The 12,671-nt window shown below is 49.7% G+C and overlaps 1 protein-coding gene across 1 annotated transcript in view; it reads right to left on the reverse strand.

The window, feature by feature from the left end:
* The window catches only part of CSMD2 (CUB and Sushi multiple domains 2), a 594,109-nt gene extending 584,219 nt beyond the window's left edge, over positions 1 to 9,890 (reverse strand). Inside the window, exon 1 of the mRNA XM_066638160.1 lies at positions 9,734 to 9,890. Coding sequence (XP_066494257.1) covers positions 9,734 to 9,890 — 157 coding nt within the window. The remainder of the gene's footprint in view (positions 1 to 9,733) is intronic.
* Between the last annotated feature and the right edge of the window lie 2,781 nt (positions 9,891 to 12,671).

The following is a 12,671-nucleotide window of genomic DNA, read 5'->3' on the forward strand; positions in this document are numbered from 1 at the left end:
TCCGCTGATATGGGATCCACGGATACAGGGGGGGTGCCTGTATCGATATCACCGGTAGGTTTTTCACAACTTATCACATGACTGACTGCTTGAGAATTGCATCATTCTTCAGCTTCCATCAGACAGCTTGAACCATGGACAGCAAGTGCAACGCACGCACGGGCTCAGAGGCAAAGAAAAAGACAGTCAGGCAAATTGCTCGATAATGCTCTGAATCAACTTGGCAGTGAACGCGAAAGACCGAGATCCATGGCAGACTGCCTGGATCATGTTCCATGCACCCATTTTGATATGTGTCTCTTTCCGACAGAACCTCCTAGACTACTGGAAGACTGCCACCCAAGGCTATTTCTCTCTTCCCCACACCCCGATCCCTAGGTCTGCAAATCCGCTCGGCAGGAAGACGGAACGCTCAAAGGACTCGGTGAGCGTTGACAGTTCCACATATACCAATGAGATCCATATCTAAAAAGCTAGGAAATAACTATCCCATTTCCCAAAAATTGAGGAGGGAGACATCTTTGCCACCAACCCTGTGCACAAAACGGAGGGCAGATGGTGCCATCAGACTGCCAATCACGACAAAAGGGCACAGTAGGGCTGGATGTTGGAGCTTTATCCTACCATCGACACTCCCCTAGAGAAGCAGCCTCACCCACAAAAAAAGTCTGAGATTAGTTGGCTGTCTTAAGGGGTGGAGTAGGAAATTTTGCACTTAACATGATCAGCCATAGTAACGGTGGGGGGTTTTATCTACTCTAGACCAGGGGTGTTCAAAGTTTTTGGCAGGAGGGTCACATTGTCTCTCTGACACTGTGTCGGGGCCGGGGGGGGAACTTATTTACATTTATAATTTGAATAAATTTAGATAAGTTTACACAAATGAATATATTAAAGATGGAACTTATATGAACGAATGAAGGTCTTGAATTGCTCAAGGCCTATAAAAGGCCTTTCACAAAGCAAGGCTGGCTTTTCCTTTGCTGCCGCTACTGCACCACAGACGTGAAACAACAAGCAGTGAAGGGAGCCCTCATCCACAGCTCACGCGTCAAACGTCAAGCAGTTTGAGACGTCAAACAGTCGCCCTCACGCTGACAGCAGTTGTGTCGGGACAGTGTGGGCTCCAACAAATCTCCAGAGGGCCAGAGGCTCATTGGAGACTGGGGGCTCCCTGAGGGCCGCACTGAGAGGCCTCAAGGGCCGCAAGTGGCCCCAGGGCTGGGGTTTGGGCACCCCTGCTCTAGACTGTTGGAGAAGGTGAGGTGCCTTAGCCCCCAGTTACAAACTGGCAGGAACAGCACGAATCTGCGAGGCACAACATGAGGCTGGCAGACTGGTTAAAGCGGACCCCAGAACCGATTCCAGAAGGGTCTGCAGCCCAAGAGGTTGACAGTGACCCCACTGAACAACGATTGCAAAGTCAGCTCCTAAGACTTTGCTGCTTGGGGTGGATGATGCAGTTCAGAGCCTCCTTCAGAGGTAAGGTTGAGGAAGCTGAGAGTTTCCATTGCAGTCTCTCTATTGCAGTGTTTCTCAAACTCTGGGTCGGGACCCACTAGGTGGGACGCGAGCCAATTTCAGGTAAGTCCCCGTTCATTTCAATATTTTATTTTTAATATATTAGACTTGATGCTAACCTGGTTAAGTGACTGCATTTGGGGAAATATCACAGATCTGTAGGATTGTTAAAAAATTTTCCTGCTTGATGATGTCATTTCTGCTCATGACATCACTTCCAGTGGGTCCTGACAGACTGTCATTTTAAAAAGTGGGTCCCGGTGCTAAAGGAGTGAGAACCACTGCTCTGTTGCAATATTCAAACGCATTTTGACCCATGGCACCACGTCTTACTTCCTACTGGAGCAAGCTGGCAAAGTGGGGGGGCTTACCACCAAAAGAAGCATAAACCAACACATGACATTTTTGGGTGCGGGGAGGAGAGAAATTACCTTGCATGGCCAGTCACTGTACAGCTATGCATCTTGGAGCTCAGCTGACCTAGAAGTTCACAATGGTGTTTGACATCACTGCCAAATGCCAGAAGATGGCCTGGCCAGCCAAGAAGCAAAAAGGGGTGCGTGCAGCTGCATGGACCCATTACAGGGAATATTCGCTTGGACAGCTCTGTGCATCAATGCAATGGCAGTTCAGAACAACCCTTCCTCTGAAGGCACTTCTAGTCTTAGGTGCACAAACTCCTTTAGTCACTAAGGAAAGACCTTCCCCTACAACTTTAATTTGGAAAATAAACTCCCCTTTTCAAGATGCAGGTATAAAACAAGCCTCCGAAATAGTTTAGAAGTCAATGCACTGTATTAACATCTTCACTACAAGACAGCACTTTATGGAATGGTTTCCCCCCCCCCCCCATTTGGGGGGCCAGGTACCATAGCACAGGTAGGAAGAAGACTTTTCCCAAAAGTCACATTACCGTGCAAGGGTGATTTTGTACATTACACAGAAAGAAACCCAGGTTTCCCACAAGGGTACAGTGAGCAAAGAGTTGTAGACAATCACAGTTCCCTGGCAAATACACCCAAAATACCTTGACTCACCACTCCCCTCTCTTCCACAATCCTCCACTGCCCTCTTCCTTTTCAAATCCAGAAAGTAGGAGGATGACAAAAAGGGCAGGATGGGAGCCAGATACCCCCTTCAACCCACTTCCTGAGCAGATGTCTCAGTCGGCCTCAGACAGTGGCATAGCTGACGGGGTGCAGAGGGCAGCAATTGCGCCAGGCAACAAGCTTTAGGAGGGCAACAAGCTGAGCTTGACTCTAGTGACCCAAATTGTGAAAAACTTGATATGTACAAATGATACCATCATGTTATATATCTCTGGAAAGGTAATTTAATGCAGAATGCAATGAAACAAACCACATTGGAATACCTGTATTCTATCAAATGTTATGGCCAAATAACAGAAAATGAAAACACAACTGCCTTATGGAACAAAAAGTAGATTTTCTTAACTCAAAACTGACCTATGAGACTGACTGTTCTGAGAGCCAACGAGATGTTATGATACAGCATGGAACCAATAAAGTGTTAATATGAGCTCCAAAATTTGGTTCCTACCCTCCTTTTGTCTTCCTAACAACCCTGTGAGGTAGGCAAGGCTAAGGGAGAGCAATTGGTCCAAGGGAACCCAGGCAGCTTCATGGCCAAGCAGGGATTTGAAACCTGGATCTTCTAGGTATAAGTCCAATCCTAGAACCACTGCATGATCCTGGCTCTTATGTCCTTAAAACCCATATTTCCATTTTAAAATACTCAAAAGAATACCTCAGGTATAGGTGAGCCAATTCAGACCGCGTCAACACAATCCAGTCCAATTCTCATTCCATTCCGTGAAACTTCAAACCCCCCCCCTCCTGAAATATGATTCAGAATCATTTGTACTGTAGATCTCTGTTTACCTGAGAACTGAGCCAATTCTTATCTTCATAGGAGTAACTTAGGGTTTGGTTTCTTGGTTACACTAGAACATGATCAAACAAGACACAAAACCCAGCAACCGGCAATGCTCTAACCCAGTGGTACAGGTACCACCAGTGGTACTTGAGGTAGTGTCTGGTGGTACTCGTGGGACTCCTGGACACCTGCCACCTGCCAGCGAGACCAGGAACATGACAGAGCAAACAGTGGTAGGAGGCTCAGCTCAGTAAAAGGCGAACAGAGCTCCAAAGCATGCTTTTCCATGCTCAAGAAAGCCCCTATCTGCCTTGAGCCCCCTACTGGTGTTGATTGCATCGGATCTGGCCTCCCAACCCCGAACTGGCAATGTTGGCATCACCAGTTACTTCTGATAGTACTTAGAATATGTGGATGATGTGAATGGTACGGCAAACCTTGAAAAACACTGCTGTAGCCCAGTGCTTTTTAACTGTTGTATTCACTTATTTGTTTTAACAGTATCACCATTAGAGATGATAATATTTTGAGTACCACTAAGCCAGTGGTTTCAAAACTGTGGCGAACTCAGAGGCACTGCAGATGTCCTCGACAGCCTCTTCTTACCAGCTTTCCCGAGCACCCCCATCTTGCATCATGCAAGATCACATGCAACTCAAGATGGCAGTGCCACCCTGACTCTGCCGCAACAGGACGCCATGACCGCAGTAAGCTGGGGAACCCACCACACTAAGCCCCAACTAGGGCCACGGGGATTTTTTTCTACACATCACCAAAGCCCTTCCCCCCCGTCTTTTGGCAACTATAAAATGCCCACACTGCCATTGCTTTGTTGGGGCTTCCCATCTTTCTCCATAGCCCCAATGCATATATGTACAGGCCTGGACCATTCCGCGTGTGGCTTCCACAACATCAAGGCACTTCTGGCCAAGTCATTCCCTTTTCTGACCATGATTGTTAGGCAACCCCACCGCATGAATTACCTCAAGTTGTGCATGCATATTGATATACTGCTTGCCAGATGCAAGGGAGGGCACCAGAATGAGGTCTCTTGTTATCTGGTGTGCTCCCTGGGGCATTTGGTGGGCTGCTGTGAGATATAGGAAGCTGGACCAGATGGGCCTGTGGCCTGATCCAGTGGGGCTGTTCTTATGTTCTTAACTACAATTCCCAGGAAGCCTTGCAGGTCTCTCGTTATCTGGCGTGCTCCCTGGGGCGTTTGGTGGGCCGCGGTGAGATACAGGAAGCTGGACTAGATGGGCCTATGGCCTGATCCAGTGGGGCTGTTCTTATGCCACCAGTGGTACACATCCCATTGGTTGAAAAACAAAGCTTTGGCCTGCCACTCTCCTCTCCTGTGCATTTCCTCTTCCTCCCCAATTCCTTGTCAAATGCAGGGAGCAAGAGGAAGAGGGGCGGTGGATGCAGACAGGCAGAAATGGGCATTCCCCACCAACCCAAAGAACCTGAAAAGGGAAACACAACTGCCTTATGTAACAAAAAGTTTCCTTAACTCAAAACTAACCAAGGAGACCGATTGGCTATCGGAACAATTAGGTGTTAATAAGACACAGCAGGGAACCAGTCAGGTGTTAGTAGAAGTCATCTCTCATTTCCACGGATCTGAGCTCTTAGTTGCATGAGTTGGCCACTGGGTTTTTGTTGATTACTGATTTCTTGAATGACCCAATTGTTATATAGTTGATGAATGAATGAATGAATGAATGAATGGTTACACCAACATGAGTGAAGCCACTGCATTTAGACTGTGCATATAATATTGTAATTTATTCTGTATGATCTGGTATAGGAGGAGATCCATCGTGGGGGTGACCAATAAGCTCACATACCAGGTGTCGCAAACCCTAGTAATGCCTCTGCAGCCCTGCTTAGGGCACAATCCAAAGTCACCCTTGGGCCAATGCAAGACCCTGGTCCAACATCGCAAAAGTGCCATAAAGCAGCACTTTCATGCCAAAATAAGGGAAGATAAGCCAGCACACAGACGTATGCCAGCCTCCCTGCACCAATGCGGGACCAGAGGACGGGTGAGTTGCGTCGGTCAAGCTCAGCCAGCACAGGGGTCTGAGAGGTTGTGGGGAGGTGGGAGGGAGGTGTTTCAAGGCGGGGAAGGCAGGTAGTAGGTGTTCCTAGGGGGGCGGGCAGGCATTCCTTGGGGCTGGAGAGTGAGGAGCGGGAGGAAAGGCTAGGATCTGGCAGTTATGCCGGATTCTAGCCCCATTACGGGCGGCCCGGGGCAGTCCCAGGTTGCTAGGATTTGCGCCACAGATTTAGGTGGCACAGATCCGAGAAGCCCTATTGGGGCTGCCGTGGCTCTCCCCGGGGTAAGGGGAAAAGTCTCCCTTTTCCTCGAGCTGACCCAACAGCGGCCTGAAACTTGGGCTCGATACAGTGCAGGCCCACTTGCCTGTTCCAGTGCAAGTTAGGATTGGTCTGTTAATTAGCAAAATGTCCATCATCTAACAACTAACAAGAGTCACATGGTGGGAGTGCGTCATGTCTAATGTGGATGCTTGCATGGTTTTTTTTAATGCTTTTCATCATCAACAGTTGCAGGGGCCTATTTGAACCACAATGGGCAGTATTTGCACATGGAAACAGTTGAATCAATAGCATTGATCCTTTCTGCAGGATTCCCACTGGTGAAGACCAGTCATTCATGGCATCTGCTCCTGTACCGTCCCAGCCTTGCATGCTGGCTGTTGGTCATCCCAGAGTGCGGCAGAATAAGGGATAACAGCTTTCATATAGGAGAAAATAAAAAGTGCTGCACTGTGGCAGTTTCAGTGACTCTTCAAGATACAGGGAATCACAACAGACTTGGGCTTTCAAGATCTGAAAAGGAGAAAATGATAGCAAGAGGAGGACATTTATGCAGTCCTTTCCCCCAAACAGGACAATTGAGACAGAATCTATTGGATTGTAATTTTTTGGTACAACTCATATGCCCCAAATGCCTTGGACTAGCCTTGAATCGTAGCCTTTATGAAGCCCATGGGTTTCAAGTCAGTGGGTGGAGGGTGTTGGACTTACAGCCAGAAAAGCGTGAATGAGTTCAACTCTCCACCCGCCCATGCTCATGGAACACTCCTGGTCTCTCTGCCTAGTCTATCCTACAAGACTGCCCAAAGAAAATAACAGGCTGGCCAAACAGATGCCGTCCTGGGCTCTCGGTGGGATGTCAGCAGCACACAGATACAACCTGCCCTCGTTTGCATTGTCCTCAGCAGGCAGAACCTAGACCTGGTGGGTGAGCAGCTGCCAAAGTCAACCTCTGAGGCACATAAAATATGCCAGTCACATCCATTTAAACTAGAGCTGCACCAAAGCGAAAAGGAAGGTGTGGAGAGAAAGTTCCCCCCCCCCCAAAAAAATGAGAAACACTGAAGGAATTTGGACGGAGGTCAAAACAGAGTTTTGATTTAGCGAGTGAAAATGTCGAGACACTCCACGCACTTCTAGTTTTAAACAGCAAAGTAAATTTGAATTCAATACCAGCAATACAGTTAACACCCAGTGATTAGAAGAAGACTTAAAAGCCCTTAATTTTGCCTGGATCACACCCTGTTGGAAGCCGAAACACACTGCCTTTCAGAGGCAGCGAACTAATGTCTCTCCTCGGCAATTTGCAAAAGAAGTCTAGTAGGACACAGATAGACTAGGTTTAAGATCTCCTGTCCCAGGCAATGATGAAGCTAAGTGGCCAGTCTTCTGAGAATCAGTCTGCAGTTCTGAACGCTCTTTTTTTTCAACTACCTCCAGTGCAAAAGAATATTTTTTTTTCCCCCATGAAAAGAGAACTGAGCATTTCCTCTTTGGACTGAAAAATAAAGTTATATTTAAATGAAAGCGAATTTGGTAACCTGCACCAGATGAACTGGCTGTGGTTTTGGGATCTGGCTGTTCCCACGATTTATTTCAAGCTGCAACAAATGTAGAGAGAATTGGCTGCAACCTGGCTTCTCCTCCCCGCTCATTTGAAAAGCTCATGTCAAAGCTTAAAGGACTTGTCCAAGGAAGGCTCATCAAGCCACAGGACTCAGGGACAGGTCTTCCAGGTCTCAGGAATTAAATCCAAGGTGAATGCATTGGGACAGAGATATTTAATACAGGCTACAACTGTTTCCCAATAGTTCTATTCCCACAGCTGTAGTGCCACACTTTGGACATTCCTGGTTATTGCTTCATATTCATACACCTTTTTTCCAGGGGGGGGGGAGCAACTGGGTTGAAGGGGGCGTAGGACAGACAACATGCAGCCTCCCAGATTCCCTTTTTTTTTTTTTACCACATTGCAGAACAGTGACCTTTGACTAAGGGCCCAGCATCATAACAGAGTCTCGACAAGCACCAGCCCACTGGCCATGCTTATGTAGACAATGGACAGGCAGACATGGTGTTAAGAATATTCTTAACTGGGCACTCATTACTTGAAACTGTCTTGGGGTGGGGTGGGGTGGGGGAGAAGGCTTGAGAATTGCACTTGGCATCTTCGGACCACCATTCATTAAAGACAGCCAACTGGACTCAAGAGATGGGAATGTAACAGAGGCTGGTTCACAGAGAAAGGAGAAGGATTTGCAGACCCACACGCAATCCAAATATGACCCATACCCAATCCAAGTGTACAAAAGTCCACGGAAATCAAAATCCGGTATGGCAAGGGAGGGGAAAATGAGAAAACTCAACAGATATGGAGCACCTTTAATATGATATAACCCAAAATATCTGTGGACTTCAGAGTCGGTTTTTTAAAGCTACAGCTATAGGCAAGGAGGGAGAACCACCAAGTTGTCATGGAAGTGAAGACTGAAAACATCTAGCAGGATGACATACGGTATCGAAAGTACAAGGAGGACCAGGAAATATCCATCAACCCATTTCAATGCCTACCCAAAGTCCCATCAGCAGGATAAGCCAAATCTGACTGCTTCTTCTCTCACAGCCTGCCTTGAGAAGGTCCAAAGGAGAAGGGAAGTGCAAAGGTATATTTTATCCCCGCTCGCTTGGTCTGCTGCCTCCCCACGCCACTTCCCACCTTCAACCCCCTGCTTTGTCAGGCTTTCCAAGAGATGTTCCAGAACAAGCCAGGAATTGTCACAGTCCAAAAGCCGGCTTGGAGAGAGACTCTCCCCAGGATGAAAAGGCAACCTCCGTGTTGCATTTCAATCACCACCCCAAAGTTGACAACTGGCAGAAATACACGCAGGCACTTTAGTAGTATTGAGGAGGGGGGAAGAAGACCCCTTCCCCCTACCCCAATTCCTGTAAGAAGCACTGCTGATAATGAAGACATCAGGACCAAAAACTCCTTCCAGAGTAAACACTGTCTGTCACTGCTGTTTTCTCTCCATCATATTCCAGCAAGACCTGAACTTCAGCAATAGATTAGTTCTCTGCCTGGGTTCTGCAGCAAGGGCACAAGCAGGAGAAAAAAACCTGGGCTGGACAGCCGGGGGAGGGGGCATTAAGGACCCCAGCCTCCTCTTTTACCTATCCCAAGTCCCTTTTCAACTGAAGGTGAGCCAAGTTATTCTCACCCTGCGTGGGCCAAACTGGGTCCCCCTTCTTGGTTCGCCTCTCCTTAAAAGATGTGACACCCACACCCACGGCAGCCCACTCATATGCATGTCTGCTCAGAAGTAAGCCCCACTAGAGTCAGTGGGGCTTCCTCCACCCAGGTGAGTGCGAATCAGATGGCAGCCCAATATATAGTGCCGGAGTGCGCAATCTTGGAGAATAGGTTGGCAAGCAATTTGAGCAGGCAAACATCAAAGGTTTTTTTTCCCCCAAGGCACATCAGGAATCCAAAGGAGTTTGGTGATGGGGGGAGATGGAGAGCGGTGGGGAAAGCCACTACCAAATCCTAATTGCACACTCAGCTTTGCAAAAAGGTAACAGGCTGGTGCGACAGCCAGCATTGGGATGGAGAGGTCCCCAGTCTTCATCCTCTTCTTCCTCCCAAGCAAATCTGCCTTGGAAAATTGTTGCTCCTATACCCAATTCTTGCCATTCAGCTCCTATAGATCCTTGCAAACTTTCCCCTCCTGCCTTTTTCATCAGGCAAGGGGCGACAGGCAGCCCAGCAGGGTCACCCCAGAGCCAGGCTTCCCCCCAAGGAGACCCCCCCCCAGAGACTCTGAGCCCAGCCACCCAAGTTGGGAACCCAAATGCCCAAGAAGGGAGCTTTCTCCTCTGGGGTGCGGATGGGGGGGGGCACTCCCCAGCCCAGGCACAGAGGCACCCCCCCACCTGTCCTCCCCAAGCCCACCCCCTTCCTCTGAGCCCCACTTACCGGCGGCTGATGTGGCCAAAACCCCCACCGACAGCAGCAGAATCCGGCTCCAGTAGCTCACCTCCACCGTCATGAGAGCAAAAATCCCCAGCTTCCCCCAGTTGGGTTCAAAGCAGCAGCGGCATGCCGGCTGGTCCCAGCCAAGAGACGGGTGCATGTCAAAAGAGGGGCTGGGGGGCTGATTTGCTTGGAGGAGGAGGAGAAGGGAGGAAGGGAGGGAGGAGGAGGAGGAGGAAGGGGGAGAGGGAAGGATGCTCAGCTTGGCTGCTGCTGCCGCCTCGACCCCCCTTCCTCTGCTCAGTGGGAGAATCTGGGTAAAGAGGGGAGGATTCCCAAGGAAGAAAAAAAGGAGGGGCGGGGGGGGGCCCTGGTTTAGTCTTATAGATCCAGAATTCTTTTTGGCTCCAGAAAAAAAAAATGCCAAATGCACAGAGCTGCTTTCTTTTTTTTTTCCCAGCTGCTGCAGCTGGACCAAACCAAGTCACACCATAGCTTGGGGAGAAAGGAGAGCTGAATCTCTGGGTGTGTGTGTCTGTCTGTCTCTCTCCCTCCTCCTTTTCTCTCTCCTTTCCTCCCCTTCTCTCCTTCCCCAGTTTCTCTCTCTCTCTCTCTCTCTGTGCTTCTTTCCTTCTGTCTATCTGGGATCCAGCTTTTCAGGATTAACAGCAGAAGCTCCCCAGGGGAATTAGACTTTTCAGGTCCAGGTGATTAATCAGTGATACATCCTTTGGGGGGGGGGGAATTTCATTTATTTATTTATTTATCTATCTGAATGGTCCCTCTACCAGATCTTAACTAAACGCTGGAACTGGAGGAGCAAGTGCCTGATACAGTGTCTCAACCTGGATGGGCTGCTGAAAGATTTGTTAACTGGTAGCCCCCCTGTCCACCTTCTGCCAACCCCCAATTCCACTTTTCATGAGCTGGGATGCTATATATTTCTGGGCAAAAAAAATCTCCCCCCTCCCCCTTTACTAAATGTAAAAGAAAAGAAAAACTTGCTGGCTGCCCCTCCCTCTCTCTTTCTCCCCCCCCCCCATTCACAGCTCCTGGAGTGAAATTGACAAGAAATTGACAAGATCTCTGCATTGATAGAAGGCCGGGAAAGAATCACCCATTTTGCAAAGGAGGGGCGAGAAGGAAGGGGGTGCTTGCATTTGTAGAACAAGCCATTTGCAGTGTGGCAAATTCTACAGAGCCCCCCCCCCCAGCAGCAGCAGCCGCCAGAGAGTGGTACCCCCCCCTTTACAGTTTTATAGGGAATCTTGCTTCCTCCTGCTCTTGCAAAGGTGGCTGAAGGGCTTTGGGGTGGGGGGGGGGAGAGAGAGGCCAATTTATAATCTCCCTGCACCAGCAGCCTTCAAGTGCACGTTCCCAGGGAGCTGTTTGTTGCTTGCCTTCTTGTGCAGGGAGGCTGGCTGCGGGAGGGGGGCTTGCTTCTTAAATATGCCCCCCCCAGCCTGCAAATGCGCAGCTAGAGCTCCGTGCAATTAAAGAAGAAGGGGGGGGGGTCACCTTTGGGACCTCGATGAGCTTTTGCAAGCTGGAAGGTTTGCCGTGCTGTAGATCTCTCCCCCCCCCATCAGACTCCTCTATTCTGCTTTGGCTTTGCCTCTTCTGATCCCAGCCGCCGCGCGCCCCCCCCCCCAGCAGCTCCCAATATATGTCTTGTCTGAAAAGGGCCATTTATCACCTTTCCAAAGGAGGGGGGGAGCAAATGCCTGAGCAGTCAAGGAGGAAGAGGAGGAGGCTGTGTGCTTTTGAGTGGGGGGGTGTCGGTCACGGCGGGGAAGAGAGGGAAAGCAGCTTGGGGAGGGATGCAAAAATGATCCTGAAGCTCCCCAAGTCTTGGCATCCAGGCGATGCACCAAGGCGATTAAGGAGGGGCTGCTTGGCTGGATGCAAGCTCAGCAGGGAGGAGAGGGAGGGGAGACACGGGGGGGGGGCTGCAATCCTGTGCACGCTCATCCCCAGGGACTGCTGAGTCCACCTGCCTAGGATCAAGGCGTGCAATGACACGGAGGGGTTTGCTCTCGAGTAGACCTACAGCCCCTAGTGTGCCAGCAAAGTCCCTTCTAGCAAAACTTTCCCCCATCCCAGGACAAAGGAAAGGGCCAGAAGGATACCTTTTGCAGCTCTGCACTCATTTAGGAGACCAAGCCTCTGCAGGCCTACTCAGGAGTAAGTCCCATTAGAGTACATGGGACTTACACCCGGGTGAGATGGTGCCCTTGGACCGCCCCCCCCCCCACCCACGCAGATAGATTTTGCCCTGGCAGCAATTTCTCCCTCTCCCCACCACATCTGTTTCTGCAGAGGGTAGTATGGGTGGGTTATTCCAGGGGAAGTGCATTTGCAGGGCTTTTGCCCCAAAAGGGCCAGGCCTGAGCCCACCTAGGCAAACCCACTGGGTAGGCGGCTGCTGCTGCTGTCCCAAACTTATTTTATTTTACTGATTTGCCTGGATGGTCCAAGTTCATTCAGGAGGGAATGGGTTTGCCACACCTACCCAATGGTGTGTCATCACAGAATGACTGGTAGCTGCTGAGAGGGCAACCCCCATTATTTTATCTGATCTGAAGCTTTGTACGCCCTACTGGGCAAGAGCTCATCATTGGCATCTCCCAACCCTACTCCCCTCTGAATGAAAGCATACTATCCCCTCTCCTGCTTTGTCTTGTGACTCCCATCCACCATGCAACTGTGGTGGCTTCAGAACTCTTTCCAGGTTCAGTTCAAAGCACTTGTTCCGCTTGGTGCCCTAAACTGCTAGTACTCAAAGCAGTGGGTCGCAACCCACCACAGGAACAAAAAACCGGCCATTGCCCCTTAAGGGGAGTGACCCAGGAATAGGTGCCTTGGCAGCATCACAGTAATCACAGAGCGTGGGCACCCAGAGGCTTGTCTCCCTGCCGGGGGAGGGGTCAACAAGCCTCAG

Source organism: Tiliqua scincoides, chromosome 10 (genome assembly GCF_035046505.1).
Source record: "Tiliqua scincoides isolate rTilSci1 chromosome 10, rTilSci1.hap2, whole genome shotgun sequence".
NCBI lineage: Eukaryota > Metazoa > Chordata > Lepidosauria > Squamata > Scincidae > Tiliqua > Tiliqua scincoides.